This window comes from Pipistrellus kuhlii, unplaced genomic scaffold (assembly GCF_014108245.1).
Source record: "Pipistrellus kuhlii isolate mPipKuh1 unplaced genomic scaffold, mPipKuh1.p scaffold_m20_p_6, whole genome shotgun sequence".
In the NCBI taxonomy this organism is placed as follows: domain Eukaryota; kingdom Metazoa; phylum Chordata; class Mammalia; order Chiroptera; family Vespertilionidae; genus Pipistrellus; species Pipistrellus kuhlii.
Genome location: NW_023425562.1, coordinates 20,228,518 through 20,248,005, shown reverse-complemented (window position 1 = coordinate 20,248,005; position 19,488 = coordinate 20,228,518). Strand labels below are relative to the sequence as shown.

The following is a 19,488-nucleotide window of genomic DNA, read 5'->3' as shown; positions in this document are numbered from 1 at the left end:
GTTTGCTACCCTCCGCTCCGGTAGTAAACCCGAGGATCAGTGTCTCCAGAGATGGTGTTAACAAGCTTTATTGTATTTTGTTTTGGTGGATGCATCTACTTGGTAAATATTTGTTAAATCAATGAATTATTGAGGAGGTAATGCTGTTGTTTAACTATAGTCAGGAGGAAAGGCTGCTATTAACTCTGACAAAGCAAGCATCGTTGTCTTTGTCATTCTTCAACATTTAAGTGGTCAGAATCAAATAATTCCATGTAACAAAGTCATTTTCTACAATTATCTCAAGATCTATTTTGAAACTAATTCCTTTTGGCAGCTACATCTGGATGCGGTGTCATTTCAGGCGAGTCTGTGAAAATAACACTGAAGAATTTTCCTGACTCAGATTGAATGATGAGTAATATTTGCCTTGGAAAAAATTCAATATATCTTTATCTTATTTTCTGCATTGTGCGTGAGAGTATAAGGTGTAGAGCTGTTTCTTTTGTGGTTTGACTATTCATTTTTATTTTGTTCTGAAACTGAGTTTTGAATTAGTTACTAAATATTATATACTATGTGCTTAAATTATATAATGTAAGCATATATTATATGTATTATATCATATAGAGGTTATATTAATGTAGTTTAAAGATGATGAAAGTAATTTATGCTTCTAAATACAGAACTATTTTTTCAAATATGAAATTTCCTTTTTCAACTTTTTCTTTTCCACCACTCCCCAGGGTAACATTTGTTCACTGTTTGAATATTTTTATGGGGTGTGTGTTGGGGGAAGGATTGTGGGTATGGGTATAATATATGTACATCACATGAACATGAATATATGCTTCTTCTAAACATGTTGTTTTTAAACTTGCTTATCTTTACTACTTACTTTATCATGGACACCATCATATTAGTACCTGTTTTCTTTGTAATGGCCCTATATTAGTTTATGGTATGTATGTGCCTTCATTTATCTAACAATCTTCCTTTTAGATCTTTGTCTTACTGTTTTATTTCAAATAATGCTTCATTGAATATGTAGGATGGCTGTGGATTTCTATAAGAAAAATACCTAAAGATGTTCAAAAAATTTTACTGCCCACCTTTTGTACTTTAATAGTTGTGCTAAATTACCCTGTACATAAGGTAGTGTTGTTTGTTAAAAGGTACTATATTGTGATGGTGAAACACTCAGACTCCAAGGACAGGGGTTTAACCCAAGCTCTGCTTATTATATATACTGTGTTTCAGCTCTCTCAACTACAAAACAAACAAACAAACAAACAAACAAAACAACAACAACAACAAAAACCAATACCTACTTTGATATGTGATTGTGAGAATTAAATACATTAACATAAGTCAAATTATCATAAAAGTGGCTCCCCTATTTATTTTTATTTTATTTTATTTATTTTTTGCAGAGAGGAAGAGAGAGGGATAGAGAGTTAGAAACATCGATGAGAGAGAATCATCGATCAGCTGCCTCCTGCACATCCCCCATTGGGGATGCACCCACAACCAAGGTACATGCCCTTGACCGGAATTGAACTTGGGACCTTTCAGTCTGCAGGCTGACGCTCTGTCCACTGAGCCAAACTGGTTTCAGCTGGCTCCCCTATTTCTATGCTTTCTAGAAGTCTGTAAGTCCTACCTGCTATTATTAAGAGGAGCACCTTGTAAGGATTCCCATAATACTGAAAGTTTAGAATGTCCTGAGGGAAATGTTGGCTTTGCCCATGGATTTTTCATATGGATAGATTGTTTAGTCTCCCACATGTGGACAAAATTATACATTAAGCTCCTAAATTTTTATAATATTGTATTCTGTCCTCTGCAAGTGCAGAGTTATTATATCTACCTATAGTAATAAAATATGTACTCCAGATTTTATTATATTTGAAGATATAATCTCAATTTAATCATATTTGAAGCTAGGAAGACAGTCTACTTGGATTATTTTACCTAGTTATTCTTAATTATGTGTTTACTAGAGGCCCTGTGCACAAAAATTCATTCAAGAATAGGCCTTCCTTCCCTGGAGCCACCTTTCTGTCTTGGCTCTGGCCTAAAGCAGCCTTTTCACCTTCCCACACTGCCCAGAGGCCCAGAGCAGCTGGGGCAGTGCAGAATGCCTGTGTCGTCACCATGGTGATGATGCAGGCATCCTGCCCCTGGCCACTTGGTGCTTGTGTATGCAAATTGACCCACCATCTTTGTTGGGTTAATTTGCACACTCACTCCTGATTGGTTGGTAGGCGTTGTGAGAGTATGATCAATTTGTATCTTTCTCTTTTATTAGTGTAGATATTATGTTTAGATTTTTATGAGAGATTCTTTGACAAAATTTACATGTCCCGAGCTTGCTGTGTGAAACTCCCATTGAAGATCTCATTCATTATCACCAAATGCCTGTATAGAACTATCTAGATAAGACCATTATCTTAGTTTAGAACTAGGGAGACCTTTATCTGCCCTGACAACTAATGTTCTTTTATTTAGCTAATGAGTATGAACTGGCTCATGTTTGCAATGTACATTTTAGCTGCCATGAAATTAATAGTCACTGCAACTTTCTTCTCAGGCACGATTTCTCAGTTTTGAAATGTTATATTGTGTGTTTTCTTTCTTTTAAACTAGTGCTGATATTGTTTTTTAACAGGATGTGATAAGGAAAGTAAGGAAGAGGTTATATCCACTGTGTTTAGATTGGGTGAGAGATGAGGAAAGGTGAGTTAAATGACAGACACTGAGAGGGTCTGCAGGTCTGACCAGGGGCTCCTCGGAAAGTCCTGGGGAAAATCACAGCCAGTGGAGAGCGGTTGTCCAAGGATGAAGCCATGTGGGTTCAAATCTGGGCTCTGCTGCTTTGTAGCTGTGACTCTGGGAGAGTTAAATTAACTTCTCTGCTCCTTAGTTACCTCATCTGTCATCTGTAAAATGATGCAATAAAAGCCCCAATAAAATGATTGTTTGGGGGGTTAAGTGAGATTATATGCATGTTAGAATGATTCATGATACAGCATACCTGTTGTGTAAGTGTTTGTTATTATTGTTATTATTTTTATTAAAGAGGTAGGCCCTAGCTGGGTAGCTCAGTTGGTTAGAGCGTGGTCCCTGTACAGCGGAGTCGCAGGTTCACTCTCCCGTCAGGGCACATATAAGAATAAACCAATGAATGCATCAGTAAGTGGAACAACAAATCAACATACCTTTCTCTCTCTGTCATTTTTTCAAAAGAGGTTAAAGAACATTTTTGAATGTTCGTGATTTCACTTTATGTCAACTCTCAGTAAAATTCTAGAGTGTGTTATTAAGTAGATGACTGTGAGCATTTAGAAATGGAGCTAGTGATCCCTGGAAGGCATATGGATTCTCCAAGTTAATTCCTGTCACAATAAATTAATTTATTTTGATAGGATTATGAGTCCTACTCATCAGGGGGTTTCAGCCAGTCTGACATAGTCTATTACGAAACTCTTTTAAACGTGATGGACCCACATGAACTGGGTGACGGTATAATTAAATGAATCTGTGGCAGCTTGAACATCTATAGACAAAGTACATTGATTCACTAATCAGTGTCAGCCGGAGAGGAGATGTCAGCGGCTTCTGAGTAAGTGTGCTGCTTTATTCTCCATCACCCTGGTCAGCTGTCGTGAATAACTAGGAGAAATACAACAGCCATGTTGGTCAGATATGTGGCTATCAGGACATAAAAAAAAAAAAATCAAAACAAAAAGAAAAACAGAACAGTTGGGGAGGAGAAGAATGATTCCAGAAGAACTTTATTACCTGAACCTAAAAAGATGCCGTTGAACTCTTATCTGTATTTTTCAAATTTGTGTGCTCCACAAAGTATAGCTCTGGCCCCGGGTAATTAGATATTTGGGGACAATAAGACTTCAGAGGTTTCAAAAATACACTGAAACAAACATTGGTGCGTTAAACAAAGATGCACTGATGTCTGGCACGTTTGGAAAGTGCGCCACAAGGTTATGCATGTGATTTCGGAAGCAGGTGTTAGAGATCTGGGAGTTTCAGTGATTGACAGTGTGAGGACTGTTAACAAAGAGGAAGTGTCCCATTAGGCTGCCTCAGTGTAGTAGGGGGGGTTAGCAAAAGGAAAGGATACTGTTTTAGGTTTTGATCACACTGCATGTCATATATGTTATCAATGGCATTTAGATAATTTATATTAATTAGTATAATTCTTAAAACATGTGTTTCATAAGTGACACTTGTTAAACTCAAGGATATTCAAAGAAAGATGATTCCGGAGGTAGTGTCTGCAAGCTATTATATGTGAGAAATGATGGCAGAAACGGAAGTGCCATTAACCTGGGGGGGGGGGGGGGGGAAGGAGAGACCTGGCCCCTGATAATGTCTGGTGATGTTTTAAAACAGCTGTCAATATACTGAGTGGCCAGATTATGATGATCTCTGATCACATAATAATCTGGCCACTCAGTGTATGTCCTATATAATAAAAGGCTAATATGCAAATTGCCCGTTCCACCAGGAGTTTGACCAGCAGGTTGGCCAGCCAACTGCCCATGTCTCCTCCCCCTGGCCAGGCTTGCCAGACCTCACCTATGCACGAATTCATATATATATATTGGAGGCCTGGTGCACGAATATATACACACACACACACACACACACACACACACACACACACACACTGAGTGGCCAGATTATTATGCATTCAGAGATTATAATAATCTGGCCACTCAGTGTATATTGCTGGGAGAAAGTCTTACTGTTGGTATTCTCTGCATTTCCCCATGATTTGTAATGAGTACAGGCGGGAAATGTGTCCCTGTGGTGTGCTGTCCCCCCAGGTGACAGTCCTCTCAAAGAGCACGTTTTTTTTTATCCCTTATGTTAAACAGAAAGACTGTTGGATGGTGAGGCTAAGCACAGAGCGGTGCAGGGTTACCTGTGAGTCGCAGTGGAATAAGTGTGGCAGCAATCAAGCAAGCAATGAAGGCAATGTGGGGCCAACCTGATTGGAAGAACTCTAGTGCAGTTTATGCAGGAAATCTCAAAGACCACATCCAGTGTCTGTGTGTGTGTGTGTGTGTGTTTGTTATAGCTATCTTCTTTGTATTGAAAAAGATTTATCTTCCTAGGCTGTTGCTCAACATGGGCTGTTTCTCCCCCCCCCAGCTAGTAGTATTAGCAAATGATTACGAACACATATTGCTGTATAGCCATTTGTTATATGGGAATGATACATGCTTTACAGTCAATATATCATTCAGTGCTCACAACATTTTTATACATGAGGAAACGAAGAAGCTGAAGTTCATGGAGGTTGAGTATCTAAGATCAGACAGCTGGTGAGCAAGGGTTTCCTGGTCCCCCTGTCTCCACAGTGCATAACCATCTTTATTATTGTATAAAAGTTCCTAATATAGAGCTACTCAAAACATTTTCAAAATTTACTTGGTCTTTCCTCATGTCTACTGGCTTAGTGTCATGATCTAAGCTATAAACACAAATGAGGATCAGAGTCCTTGATCTCATGAGGTTTGCAATGTAGCAGGAAAAATATCATTAAGTAGATAATGATAATTAATGGCACTTTTGACAGCTGCTACCAAAGGAAAGTATGGTTCAAACCATTATATGAGAGTTCAAGAAAAATATCTGAGATGGCCAAGAGACATAAGACAAAACGCTTCATAGAGATATAAATTAAAATGATAATGAATCTGTCAGAATGGCTATCATCAGTAAATCAACAAATGACATGTGCTGGCGAGGATGAGGAGAAAAGGGAACCCTAGTACATGGATAGTGGGAATGCAGACTGGTGCAGCCACCATGGAAACCAGTATGGAGTTTCCTCAAAATATTAAATATGGAACTGCCATTTGACTCAGTGATCCCACTTCTAGGAATATACCCTAAGAAACCCGAAACACTAATCAGAAAGAATGTATGCCCCCCTATGTTCATAGCAGCACAATTTACATTAGCTAAGATCTAGAAACAGCACAAATGCTCATCAGTAGATGAATAGGTAAAATAATTGTGGTACATTTACACCATGAAATACTATGCAGCAGTAAAGAAGAATTGCTTACCCTTTGAGACAGCATGGAAGAACCCAGAGAGTATAAAGTTAAGTGAAATAAGCCAGTCAGAGAAAGACAAGTATCACATGATCTTACTTGTATGTGGAATCTAATGAACACAATAAACTGACAAACAAAATAGATCCAGAGACATAGGAACATGGAACAGAGTGCAGAATCTCAGAGGGAAGGTGGGGGTAGATGTGTGGGTGAGAAGAGATCAACCAAAGAACCTGTATGCAGCTGTGCGTAACCCATGGGCACAGACAATAGGGAGGTGGAGGCCTGGGGTGGGGGCCTGGGATGAGCTATAAAGGTCAATGGGAAAATAAAAGGGGATCTGTGTAATACATTCAACAATAAAGATTTATTTAAAAAAAAAATCTGATCTGAAGCCTGAGATTACAGAAGTGGGGATTATGAGGTAGATATTGTGTACAATATCTTTGATTATAGGCCTTCAGACTATAAGCTCCCATGCTGATGACAAAAAAAAACCACACACACACACACAAAACTTAACTTCTCAGGAAGAGCAAACTGCAGTGTCACATAGGCTAGACTGGGCACTTACTGGCTGCCAGACCTCCTAGGCACTTGACCTTCTTGGCAGCTGCTTTCTTCTGACTGAAGTTAGCCTTATTCTTAAAGTTCTTATAAAAAAAAAAAAATAGAGGCCTGGTGCACGAAATTTATGCACAAGGGCAGGGATGGTGTCCTTCAGCCCAGCCTGCACCATCTCTAATCTGAGACCCCTAAAGGGATGTCTGGCTGCCAATTTAGGCCTGATCCTATCCCTCTCACAACCTTTCGCCTGTCTGCCTGCCTGATTGCCCCTAACTGTTTCTGCCTGCCAGCCTGATCACACCCTAACCACTCCATTACCAGTATGATTGATGCCTAACTGCTCCCCTGCTGACCCAAATCACCCTCAACTTCCCTTCCCTGCCGGCCTGGTCCTCCCTAACTGCCCACTCCTGCAGACCTGGTCACCCACAACTGCCCTTCCCTGCCAACCCAGTCCCCCCCCCCCCCCCCCCCCAACTGCCCTCCCTTGAAGGCCTGGTTGACCCTAACTGCCCAACCCTGCAGGTCTGATTGCCCCAACTGCCCTCCCCTGCTGGTCTGGTCACCCCTAACTGCTAGCCTGATTGCCCACAACTGCCCTCCCCTGCCATCTATCTTGTTGTGGCCATCTCGTGACCACATGGGGCGGCCATCTTGTACGAGGGTGTGATGGTCAATTTGCATATTATCTCTTTATTATATAGGATTTCTGTCATTGTTTAAGTGACACATTCATAAATACTACTAAGGCATATAATTTCCCCACAAAAATTCATGCAAGTAAAATGGAAAAATTGTTTAAGTATCATTTTGAAACCTTTGCCTAGTAATCACATATGTTAGGAGTAGAGAGTAACCTCACTGAGTTTGAGGCCAGGTGCTGTCACTTTTTACAGGATTTATTTCCTCCTCTGAATTCTACTGGGATCCAAATTCATGTTCCATCAAAATGACATGGATCTTTGTGGTTTCTCAGGAATAGTGGAAACAGGAATGTTAAATCTGTGAACCCAGAATCTGTGGTATTACTAGTATCTGCACATTCTGTGGAGACTTAGCACAGAGGAGCTAATAAGTATTAGCTGTTCTTATTATGTGTAAACATCATCATCAACATCCTCATGAATGCAAGGCTCGTCCTTCCACTTACTAGTTTCTTGACCTTGGACCAATTGCTCCAACTTTGCGCATCTCAGAGAAAGTTGATTCTCTCTTTTCTATGTATCTCATCAAGTGAAGGTCAAGTAAAATAACATCACTGGATGAAATTGAATGACATAGTAATAAATGTTGTGTGAAAGCAAATAATACAAATTGTGTGGAAAATACCCTGTAATTGTAGAGTTCACTTGTGCAGAACTCAAAAATGGCCAATTTGCAATCCCAAAATCATTACACACACTCAAAAATGGCCAATTTGTAATCCTAAAATCATTTTCCCTGAGACACAAGACTTTACACAGTTAGATATTTTAATGATCTGCCAGTATGGATCCAAGGAAGGCATAATGCAGTTAAAGAAAGGGAAAGAGCCTGGTGTTTGATACTCATTTGGGATTTCACAAATTTAAACATTATCTTCTTATTTAGCAATTAAATAAGTTCAGAACATTTTATTTATGCCCCCGCCCGCAAATAATGATTTTAACCATTAGATGAACACTGGTCTCATGTATTTTTCTTAGGGATACTGGAAATGACATTTCTGTTTGAGAGGCACCAAGGAAATCTTGAGTAAGCCTTAAAATTTTGAAACATTATATTTATTAGTTTAGAATGTTGGAACCTAAACCAGAGAAATGCATTCTTAGCTTGGCCTGTGCCCTGGATGATTTGGCAAACCGCCCCTTTCCTTCTCTTGACTATATTCCTATCCTTTTCTGCCTGTTTTGTTTTTCCCTTCTTCATGTAGAAGACTGGGGGAGATGGTTTCTGAGATGAGTCTGCTTTGTCTCAGGTTGCATGAAATTAGATGCTTTTGGGGTGGGCTCTCATATAGTCAGTCACCTAAATAAAGAAGGTGAAAATCTACCCACTGGTGTATTTGCCAATTCTATACACCTTTTCACATCTTCTGAAAAAAGAAATACAAGAGGATCCCTTGCTAGGAAGGTAGTGGATTGTATTTATTTGCGTCCCTAGCCATGGAAACCCCCCTTACAAAGAGCCAGGCCTCATGGGAGACCTTGGGAGGAGGGGTGGTTATGTGAAGGAAGAAAGTGGCTGGGAATTGAAAGGACTTGAGGCTGGGACATGAGGTGCAAGACACAGTTCTGAGGGTGAGACTGAAGTGGGATCACACAGGCAGATCGGACACCGGAGAACGGTTTGTTTTGCACAGAAAGAGAGGACATTTTCTGGAAAGATTGAACCTTGATTTGTGGAAGAGAGACAGTGATATCCGTCCAGTGGTTTCCAATTACAGTCTTCTCTTGGCAGCTCCGGCCAGCTCGGCTAATTCCAGGGCGGATATTCTTAAGGAAGCTCTGTGGCTTTGGGGGCCTGTTTTTGAGGAAATAAATGACCAAGCAGCTCAATGTTCAGCAAAAGTTTTTTTGTTGTTGTTGTTTTTTTGTTTTTTGTTTTTTTGACAGGGACTAGAAAAGATCCCTTTGTAATCTAAAGGAAATAATGTCAGAAAGAGAAAACAGAGCTACTGGAAAGGAGACAAAATTCACATTACTTGTAGAAAATCTGATTCTGGGCTTCTGTACTATTGCCACTATTAAGAATTCAATTTGCTGTTCATCTAGATAATAATTATCACCACTCAATGGCTTCTGGATGTATTAGCCATAAAACAGGAGAATATTATGTGAAAAAGTGTATGCATAGTTGCAATTAAAAATATAAAACAATAAAAAGCTTATTACAGTTTGTGAAATAAAACTTAAATACATGGAACAATGTGCGTAAATTTCTTAAAAATTTAATTAGATGTCTCATTTAATTCCAATCTAAATTTCATCTGGAAATATAAAGACGTGAATAATTAAAAATTTAAGAAGGAATAATGAGAGCAGTGTCCTAGCCAGGGAGTGAAAAGAATTGGACTGTGACAGCGATTGAAAAGGGTGTGTTGCTGGCACCTGGTGGCTGAGAAATCAGGGGAGCTGAGCAGGAGTCCTGGGCCAGCCCCAGGTGCAGTGTTTTGCAGTTCATTTCACCCTGAAAATGCCCGGATGTTCCTTCAGCCATCAGCAAAAGCATGGAGCCTCTGAGCATTCCCACCTCCGCCTCAATAAGGACCGCTCTGCTCTGCGCGGTTTCTATCACGGACCCCGCACTGATGTATGGGTTTCACATTCAAAAGGGTTCTCATTGCCATCATGTTAGTAGGTGGTAGAGGAAACCTTGCTCCTCATGGCAGGCTTATCAAACACTGTCTTACTAACAGGAATGGGAGGCTAATGCTTGGTACAGAGGTAAATCCCTGATGAAATAAAAAAATACAAACAAAAGGATACTTGAAATAACTATTGGTAGACATTGGCATTCTCTCTGGATAAGAGGAAAATACTATCTAATAAAAGGATAATATGCAAATTAACCATCACTCCGTCACAAAGATGGTGGCACCCATAGACTTAAAATGGTGGCACCCAGTCCTCTCAGCCCCGCCAAAGTCCCTCAGTCCCACAGGAGCCGCCACTGAGAGTGAGGAGCGTGAATGGCCTGGCAGAATGCTTGCTTCATTGCTGCAGTGACAAGGCAAGAGTTCTGTGCCTGGCCGCAGATGGGCCTCTGGGTCATGGAGAGCCTCTGGGCTGCGGACATGGAGTGGCCAGGCCCCAAAGAGAGCTATTGGTGCACTGATTATGTGCAGGGCTACTAGTGTAAGCATAAGAGCAGTGGCTGTTACAATGGAAAAAATCTGATGGAATTGTTCGCATGAAAATGGAAAACATTGCATATCACCCTAAAATATCCAAAGATAAGCAACAAAAGGAATAAATATCACTACTATGCCAAGTAATGAATATTATTCTGACTGTTTAAAGAGCTTTTTCCACATTAATAGAAACAGAAACATCTCAAGTGTCATATCCTATACCACATGAGATACATTTGAAAACATCTCTATCTCATTGGTATTTACAGAAGTATAATAAAAATAACAACAAATTACCACTTGTTTGACCTACTAAGATAATGCTTCATACTGGCCAAGCATTCAGTTCTGTTTGGTGAGAGTATAAATTGTTAAAATCTTTCTGCAAGTATTTGTGTGTCAGGGGACATAACAGAATTCATATTTTTTGACACAATAATGCTCTTAAAATGTTACATTCAATATATTCTTTGGGTATTTCTATTTACTAACTGAATTTTTTAAATAATGCCTACTCTCAGGAGTGTTAATTATAATGCCATTTTGGAGAATTCAAATTACATCGAGAAAAGTAAGACAGATAATATACATGTATTTTACTTAATTATAATTATGTTAAAAATAATGTGTATGAATAGAAAAACTAGAAAGAGAACAAGAATTAGGCATGGTTAATATTTTTGGTTGCAGGCTTGTGGGTGCATTTTGCTTTCAGTAAAATGGGCATCGGGCTTGCATTTTTCTAATTTTTACTCTCAGAAAGCAAGATTATTAAAAATAATTATTTATGGCAAACTTTAAAATTGGACTTCCTTTGCAACAATTATATGATTTTTTTCCTAAGCCAGCTTGAATCTGTTTTGATGATCTGAAATATTTATTAGACCTATTTCTGGATAAAATCTTCTTGTTATAAACAGTCTTAAAACTTCTACTCCCTTCTCTGCTGTATTGAATCCTTTATCCCATTTTCTAAACAAGTAGGTACAAGGTGGAAAACAGTTATAAGAACATGTGAATTAATTGACCATGAAAACACATTCAAACACTAGTATTTGAGAAATGTCATGAGGGGTAATCCAGAGAGTACTGTTTTGCAGGACATCTGACACTGTAACAATGAGGAGTCATGGGGAGATGGTGGGGGATCTAAGGTAGGGGCCGGGGGGCTTAAGACTGTGCTCCGCCTGTGACCTCTTCCCACCGTGGTGTCTGAGTGTGGCTGCCTGCGAGTCTGGTTCTCGTCTCTGCCATGTGTCCCGTTATTTTGATGGTACCGGTGTTTTGTTCTGTGAAGGAAATTCCTCTCTACCATTGTCCTGTCCATGTTCACATGCCTAGGAGAGTGAGGTGTGCTCACACCAGGAACCCTCCTGTCTCCGCCCCCTTTCTCTGTCTTACAGGCACTGAGGGTGGTGGCTTCTGGCATGTGTGGCTCCATCATTGCCTCCCCGCCTCTCACTCACTTCGTGATGTAATTCTTGGCACTTTTACTTCCTTTGTAGAGTAGGATGTGATGTCATAGAGAAGGGGACAGGGCTATCCAAATTCCCTCAATTGCTGGGAGGCGCTGCCCAGGTGTGCTGAGGGGCCTGTACTCAGGAAGAGAAACAGGGAGTCCTCCACAGTGAGTAACCCCACTTTCGAGTGCACCCCAATGTCCCTTAAAACATTGCCCAGTGCCCGGGGATTTCTTTCCTCTTCAGCCCTTTCTAGTTTTAACCGGTTTGCCTTTTGGACATTCCCAGTTCAGCTCAATTTTCCTCCTTCCTCTCCTTCCTCTTCTAAACCCTTCCTCCTTTTATCCTGTGGCCCCCCCTCCCCCCAAGCCCCTCTTCCTCGCTTGCTTACTTGTGTATGTCTGTGTCTGTTGACCTTCGGCCCATACCTTTGATGGGAGCCCATTGGTGTCCTCAGCTTTGCCCATCACGTGGGGTGGTGCCCATCCCGGGATCAGCGTCTCCTTTCGTAATCCATCAGTGTGCACTTCTCTGCTTACAGTTCTGGTGTTAACAAGTCTGTCAGCTTGTTTGTTTTTGTGTCTATTTCTTTCCCTCCCTCCCTTGTGACCCAACCTCCCCCTTTCAGCTCTCTCTGCAGTTTCCTTCTCGCCTTTTTCAAGCAGTGTGTTTACAAAACGTGTTAGTCCTCCCTCTGCAGCTCTGCCTGAACTTCTCCCCACTTTCCCAGTTTTCAGCTCCGCTCCGAGTCCTCCTCCGTGAGGACAGTTTTTCTTTGTTCCCAAGGGGATGCTTGTTGCCATACCTTCTCTTGAGTGTCGCTCAGATGTCTATATTCTTTAAAGAACTTACCAACTCTTGAAGAAGGGACTGATCCAGGCTGGGGGAAATGGGGAAATATCCTGGGTCGTAGGAAGGGGAGACCAGGAAAGTGGCCCTAATGGGGATGTGGGGCTGCCTGTAACGCATGGGAAGACCCGATTGGACAGAACATTTGCTAGTGACTTAGTGGAAATTTGGCCGTTGATTGTAGGAGAGGCCACAGAGCTATTGTGAACAGATTGGGGAGCCTTTGTAATTTTGAGTTTTTAGAGTGCCCTGGTAGTCCTATATAATAAAAGGCTAATATGCAATTGACTGAACAGCGGAACAACTGGTCACTATAATGTGCACTGTCTTCCAGGGGGCAGATGGTTAATGCAGGAGCTGCCCCCTGGTGGTCAGTGCACTCCCACAGGGGGAGCGTTGCTCAGCCAGAAGCCGGGCTCACTGCTGGCAAGCACAGGGGTGGTGGCGAGAGCCGCTCCCACCTCCACAGCAGCAGTAACGATGTCTGACTGAGGAGAGGGCCTAAGCCATCAGTCGCACATCCCCTGAGGTTTTCCAGACTGCTAGAAGGCGCAGGCCAGGCTGAGGGACTCCCCAAGTGCACGAATTTTGTGCACCAAGCCTCTAGTTCTTAGTAATTATGATCCTTCTAGTAAATCCTCACCAGTAGAAAGCTATAGTCTTTCAGTTGCCTGGGGCCATGATGTGCAGAAGCTTCTGTCCAGAATCTGCCATTAGGGGCTGTCTTCCCTTGGAAGAAGGCATTGTGAAAGGTGTGCATTCTTGTTTCTTGTACCTGCAGGAGCCCATGTAGTCCCTGTTGGTGAGCAGGGAGGTCACTGCTGTGTACTGCTTTCCACACATGTAATTAATTCCCAGGCTACATAAAAGACCTTGATTTTCAGAATGGATGATCTAGCACTTGTGGAAATAACAGTGTCCCACGAATTCCCTGCATGTTGCTTAAAGTACTCCCTTCTACTAAAAAATAAGTAGGACAGAGAAGAAGGGGGGCCGTCAATGGGATCTGTTTATAAAATGGAGATGGGCTGAATGGGAAGAGGCAGGGGTTTCCTTGAAATCAACCGGAAAAGGCAAAAGAAAGGAAACTGAGCTGAACTGGAAAACACTGCAACTAGGCACTTGGGTTTCTGCGTGCTTCCTGCCATTTGGGTCATGAAGGGCTTTTTCCCCTCGTTTTCTTTTTCGTATGAAATAAGTGGATCAAAATGGGAATCCATTGAGGTTCTTTGCTCTGGGCTGTTGATAGTGTTCAGGCTCCATATTCCCAAGGCCTGGAAATTTAGGAAACACTCTAACAGCCTGACAGCATGTCTCTAACCAAAAAAAATACTAGTGATTTTTAACAAAGGGAATTGTATACATTTATTAACTTGTTTTTTTGTTTGTTTAAGTTTCACTTTTTTGTTGGTGTGTCCGCCTTTGTGAAATTTTTTTTCCTTTTTTTTAAAGAATGGCCCCTATTTGTTGCAGAAAATGCCATTCATGTCCAGGAAAAATTACATTCTTACTTTGGATACTTGAATTGCGTGATGGAACCTTATTTTGATATAATCACCCCTTTCCCCCTTTAAAATTTTAAGCACACATTGCATGATTCACACACGCTTTCATTTCGGATGCTCCCATGCAATCACCCATTAATCTTACGTTTATTTTTATATTTCAGGCACTAGAAAAACACCCCAACTCACCAATGACAGCGAAGCAGATACTGGAAGTCATTCAGAAAGAAGGGTTAAAGGAAACAAGGTCAGTATTTATACGTACAGCATTTCCCGTTTTTATTGACTAACGGTGGCCACCAGTTGCAAAGCACTAGCTGTCTCTCCATGTAGATGGTATAATTGATGGTGAATTAGGTACCTGCAGATACTTTTGTGTCCGCCAAGTATTTAGATGACCACACGTTTCCTTGGAACTGCCTGTCGGCTTAATGAATTACACCGGACGGATTAATATTGAACATACTTTGTTAGCAACGTGCAGTGCTGTGTGAATTAACTGCTTCCTGGAAGCTCTCCTCCCCCTCTTCCTTATGAGAGGAGATTGGTGTGTTTCAGAAAGGGGCTGGGGAAAGGGAAACCCTCCCCCGGTTTGTCATTCCGGTGCTGGGGCACACAGGTGAGCTCACTCGGATCAAGGTCCAGGTGCCCGTGAATGTGGTTGAAACTCCAGTCCTCGTGTGCTTAGCATGCCTCCCCGTGGAGCGTCACTCATTAGCCGTGGAGCTTTTTAAAAAAGTCGTCCTGAGCTGTGATCATACATCACAGAACTCACCATTTTAAATGTGCAATCCGGTGGTTTTTAGTGGGTTCGCACATTTGTGCCATTGGGACAAGTTTCTCATTTTAGAACATATTTATCATCCCCAAACGAAACCCTAACACCCATCAGCAGTCATTCACCATCTAAGTTTCACTTTTTTGGTTGATGGCCCTGTAGTCCCTGTTGGTAAGCAGTGAGGTCACTGCTATGGACTGCTTTCAACACATGTAGTTAAGTCCCAGGGTACATAAAAGACCTTGATTTTCAGGATGGAAATCTCCCCCAACCCCTGGTGGCCACTAATGTACTTGTCATATCTATGATTGGTCTATGGTGCGCATTTATTACAAGGAATTATGCAATATGTAGCTTTCTGTGATGGGTTTCTTTCACTCAGCCTATTTTTTTTCCCCTCCAAAATCTATCTATGTTGTGGCACTAATCAGTACTTCATTCCTTTTGTTTGCCAAATAATATTTCATTGTATGGATATACCACATTCTGTTGATCTGTAATGATCCTTTATTTCTATTTAGCATTAATTTTACAGTTTGGGCTTTAGCCAGCCTGTAGGACCATATCAATATGTTACTCAAGGAGAAAAGAAGATGCTTGTGAGTGGCTAACATAGCCATTGGATGTCACATATGTGCACGTACTCATGTGTGTGGCACAGTGTGTGTGTTTTGTATGAACCTCGTCTGTCTGCAAGCCCCTGTGCGTACAGTGGCTGTAACTGGGTGAAAGTTAAACCTGCTGAGCTGCCTAAATGTTCTGGCTAATACTGAGGTAGAACCGCTGGGAGAAGGGAGTACCCTCCCCCGGCCAACTCTCTTAAACCACCGGTGTTCCTGCACCTGCTGTCACTAAGGCGTGGGCCACGTCAGCCTCGCCCAGTTTATTTATTTTTATGTTTTATATATATTTTATTGATTTTTTTTTTACGGAGAGGAAGGGAGAGGGATAGAGAGTTAAAAACATTGATCAGCAGCATCCTACACACTCCCCACTGGGGATGTGCCAGCAACCAAGGTACATGTCCTTGACCGGAATCGAACCTGGGACCCTTGAGTCTGCAGGCCGACTCTCTATCCACTGAGCCAAACTGATTAGGGCCGAGCCTCCTCCTGTTTCAATGCAACCTTTGGGGGTGAGATCCCAACATCCCAGGCCAGGGAGGCACAGTACCCCCCGCTCTGCTTCCCTCGCTGTGCGGGGCTCCTGCTGCCTGAGGACAGAGCTGAGACGGGTGACCCCGCTGTGTCTGCAGGGACTCTTTGCCCAGAGTGGGAGGCAGCCAGGGAGGGAGGCCGTCCCGGTCTCACAGCTCCCTCAGAGGAGGCCTGGTCTTCCAAGCAAGATGCCAGCGGGAGGAGGTGAGGGGAGAATGGGCAGCGGGGAACTGACCCCCTCCTCGCTGCCGGTCAGTCAGAAGCCTAAGGCATGGATGCCATTCAGGAAGCAGGAACAGTTTGGGCTGCAGCCGGAGGAGAGCGGGTAGCAATCTAAGGATCTCACCGCTGCCGGAGGAGGCGGGTGCAGCGGACGGCCACGCAGGCACAGAAGCCCGCCCTGCATGTGCGTGGGAACTGGGTTCACAGACTGTTCCTCTCCCACCGGGGACCGTGCTGCCCTGAGCGGTGAGGCCCTGAGATACAGCATCCTCGCCCGGAGCCAGCTCTGTAATTACGTTTTTCATTATAACAGCAGCATCTCATATTTTTAAAATGCTGGTCTTCCCACAGAGGTGTATTTTTAAAAATATATATGTTTTATTGATTTTTTTTACAGAGAGGAAGGGAGAGGGATAGAGTCCACAGGCCGACGCTCTATCCACTGAGCCAAACCGGTTAGGCCCCGACAGTGGTGTATTAAAGGGCTGTAAGCATTTGTATTTATAGTTAAAAAACAAAACAGCTGCCTTAGCATAAAGAACAAAGGAGTTGCTCTGCATATAGCTGTCCTCCGCCCAGCACCACTGCTGTGTCCTTCTGGAAAGAGAAAGGTGTTCCTCACCTTGACCAGCAAGGGAAGCAGCAGGGAAAGTTTCCGCAAAGAACCCGCAAGTCCATCAGGCGAACAGAGAGGACAGTGCCGTTTAAGTCTCTCCTGGAAAACCAGCCTCACAGTCAGGGGCTCTGAGTATGACTTTTAGGTTCTAGCTGCTTTCTTCACCTCTATAATCTCCTCCCTTCTGCCCAGATGGCCTGCTCAGTGGCTGAGCCTCGACTTATGACCCAGGAAAGAGGTCAGGGCACATTCCTAGGCTTCGGGCTTGATCCCCAGTGTGGGGCCTGCAGGAGGCAGCCGATCCATTACTCTCTCTCATCATGGATGCTTTTTTCTCTCTTTCTCTCCCTTCCTCTCTGAAAGCAATATAAATATTTAAAATATAAATAAATTCATCTCCTCCATCCCATTGCGGGGCGTGTTCCTGAGGATTGGTGTACCTGTGTCTTCCCTTCCCAGGTATTCTACGGTAGTTCTAGTATACTTACTAGATCATCTCTAAAATAGTTGTCTAGATTCTGAGTGAGTTTTGGGGCTTTTCTACATATTGCATATGTTTTAGGGAGCAGGTTCTAACATTTGTTATTCCTACTTAATGGGCAATTTTGCTACCTTCCATGTCCTTAAATGTTTTCCAAATATGTAAGGCAGCCAAGTAAAGGAAGTGTAACCTTGTCTATTGTTCTTAAGTAGAGTTATGGTTAGGAACCCCATCGCCATATGGTCAGAGCTGTTTCACTCCTAGGTATTTATTAATGGTGTGCTGCAGGGGAGTGACCGAGAAAGTTACTAATGTGACCGTAGGTAACCCTTTGGACTCCTCTGGGCCTGAGAGGTCATGTTAACAGTCCTCCCTCCAATAGTCCAGCTCTGCACTGAGTTTCTAGAAAAAAGGAGATGGGGTTTGTAATTCATCATCATTAAAACGTGGCTTTAAAGTAATGCCGTTGGCTTCAGGCTACCTGGGAGGGAGGGGGATCTCAGATTCCTGTGCCAGGTAGAGCGTCTATGGCATTTACCTCACTGCACCAGGTGGAGCTCTGGCATTTACCTCACTGCACCAGACAGAGCTCTGGGGCATTTACCTCACTGCACCAGGTAGAGCTCTGGGGCATTTACCTCATTGCACCAGGTAGAGCTCTGGGGCATTTACCTCACTGCACCAGGTAGAGCTCTGGCATTTACCTCACTGCACCAGACAGAGCTCTGGGGCATTTACCTCACTGCACCAGACAGAGCTCTGGGGCATTTACCTCCCTGCACCAGGTAGAGCTCTGGCATTTACCTCACTGCACCAGGTAGAGCTCTGGGGCATTTACCTCACTGCACCAGACAGAGCTCTGGGGCATTTACCTCACTGCACCAGACAGAGCTCTGGGGCATTTACCTTCCTGCACCAGACAGAGCTCTGGGGCATTTACCTCCCTGCACCAGGTAGAGCTCTGGGGCATTTACCTCACTGCACCAGACAGAGCTCTGGGGCATTTACCTCACTGCACCAGACAGAGCTCTGGGGCATTTACCTCACTGCACCAGGTAGAGCTCTGAGGCATTTACCTCCCTGCACCAGACAGAGCTCTGGGGCATTTACCTCCCTGCACCAGGTAGAGCTCTGGGGCATTTACCTCACTGCACCAGGTAGAGCTCTGGGGCATTTACCTCACTGCACCAGACAGAGCTCTGGGGCATTTACCTCACTGCACCAGGTAGAGCTCTGGGGCATTTACCTCCCTGCACCAGACAGAGCTCTGGGGCATTTACCTCACTGCACCAGACAGAGCTCCTGGGGCATTTACCTCCCTGCACCAGACAGAGCTCTGGGGCATTTACCTCACTGCACCAGACAGAGCTCTGGGGCATTTACCTCACTGCACCAGACAGAGCTCTGGGGCATTTACCTCACTGCACCAGATAGAGCTCTGGGGCATTTACCTCACTGCACCAGACAGAGCTCTGGGGCATTTACCTCACTGCACCAGACAGAGCTCCTGGGGCATTTACCTCCCTGCACCAGGTAGAGCTCTGGGGCATTTACCTCACTGCACCAGACAGAGCTCTGGGGCATTTACCTCACTGCACCAGGTAGAGCTCTGGCATTTACCTCACTGCACCAGGTAGAGCTCTGGGGCATTTACCTCACTGCACCAGACAGAGCTCTGGGGCATTTACCTCACTGCACCAGGTAGAGCTGTGGGGCATTTACCTCACTGCACCAGACAGAGCTCTGGGGCATTTACCTCACTGCACCAGACAGAGCTCTGGGGCATTTACCTCACTGCACCAGACAGAGCTATGGCATTTACCTCACTGCACCAGACAGAGCTCTGGGGCATTTACCTCACTGCACCAGGTAGAGCTCTGGCATTTACCTCATTGGACCAGGTAGAGCTCTGGGGCATTTACCTCACTGCACCAGACAGAGCTCTGG

At 43.4% G+C, this 19,488-nt stretch overlaps 1 protein-coding gene across 2 annotated transcripts in view; it reads left to right on the top strand.

Moving 5' to 3' along the window:
• Window positions 1-19,488, top strand: part of ASXL3 (ASXL transcriptional regulator 3) — a 173,112-nt gene that overhangs the window by 23,570 nt on the left and 130,054 nt on the right. Inside the window, exons 2-3 of one of the 2 annotated variants that reach the window (XM_036419042.2) lie at window positions 14,452-14,534; window positions 17,843-17,845. In XM_036419042.2, coding sequence (XP_036274935.1) covers window positions 14,452-14,534; window positions 17,843-17,845 — 86 coding nt within the window. Of the gene's footprint in view, window positions 1-14,450; window positions 14,535-17,842; window positions 17,846-19,488 lie in introns of those variants that run through there. The other variant, XM_045574489.1, reaches the window with a different exon arrangement.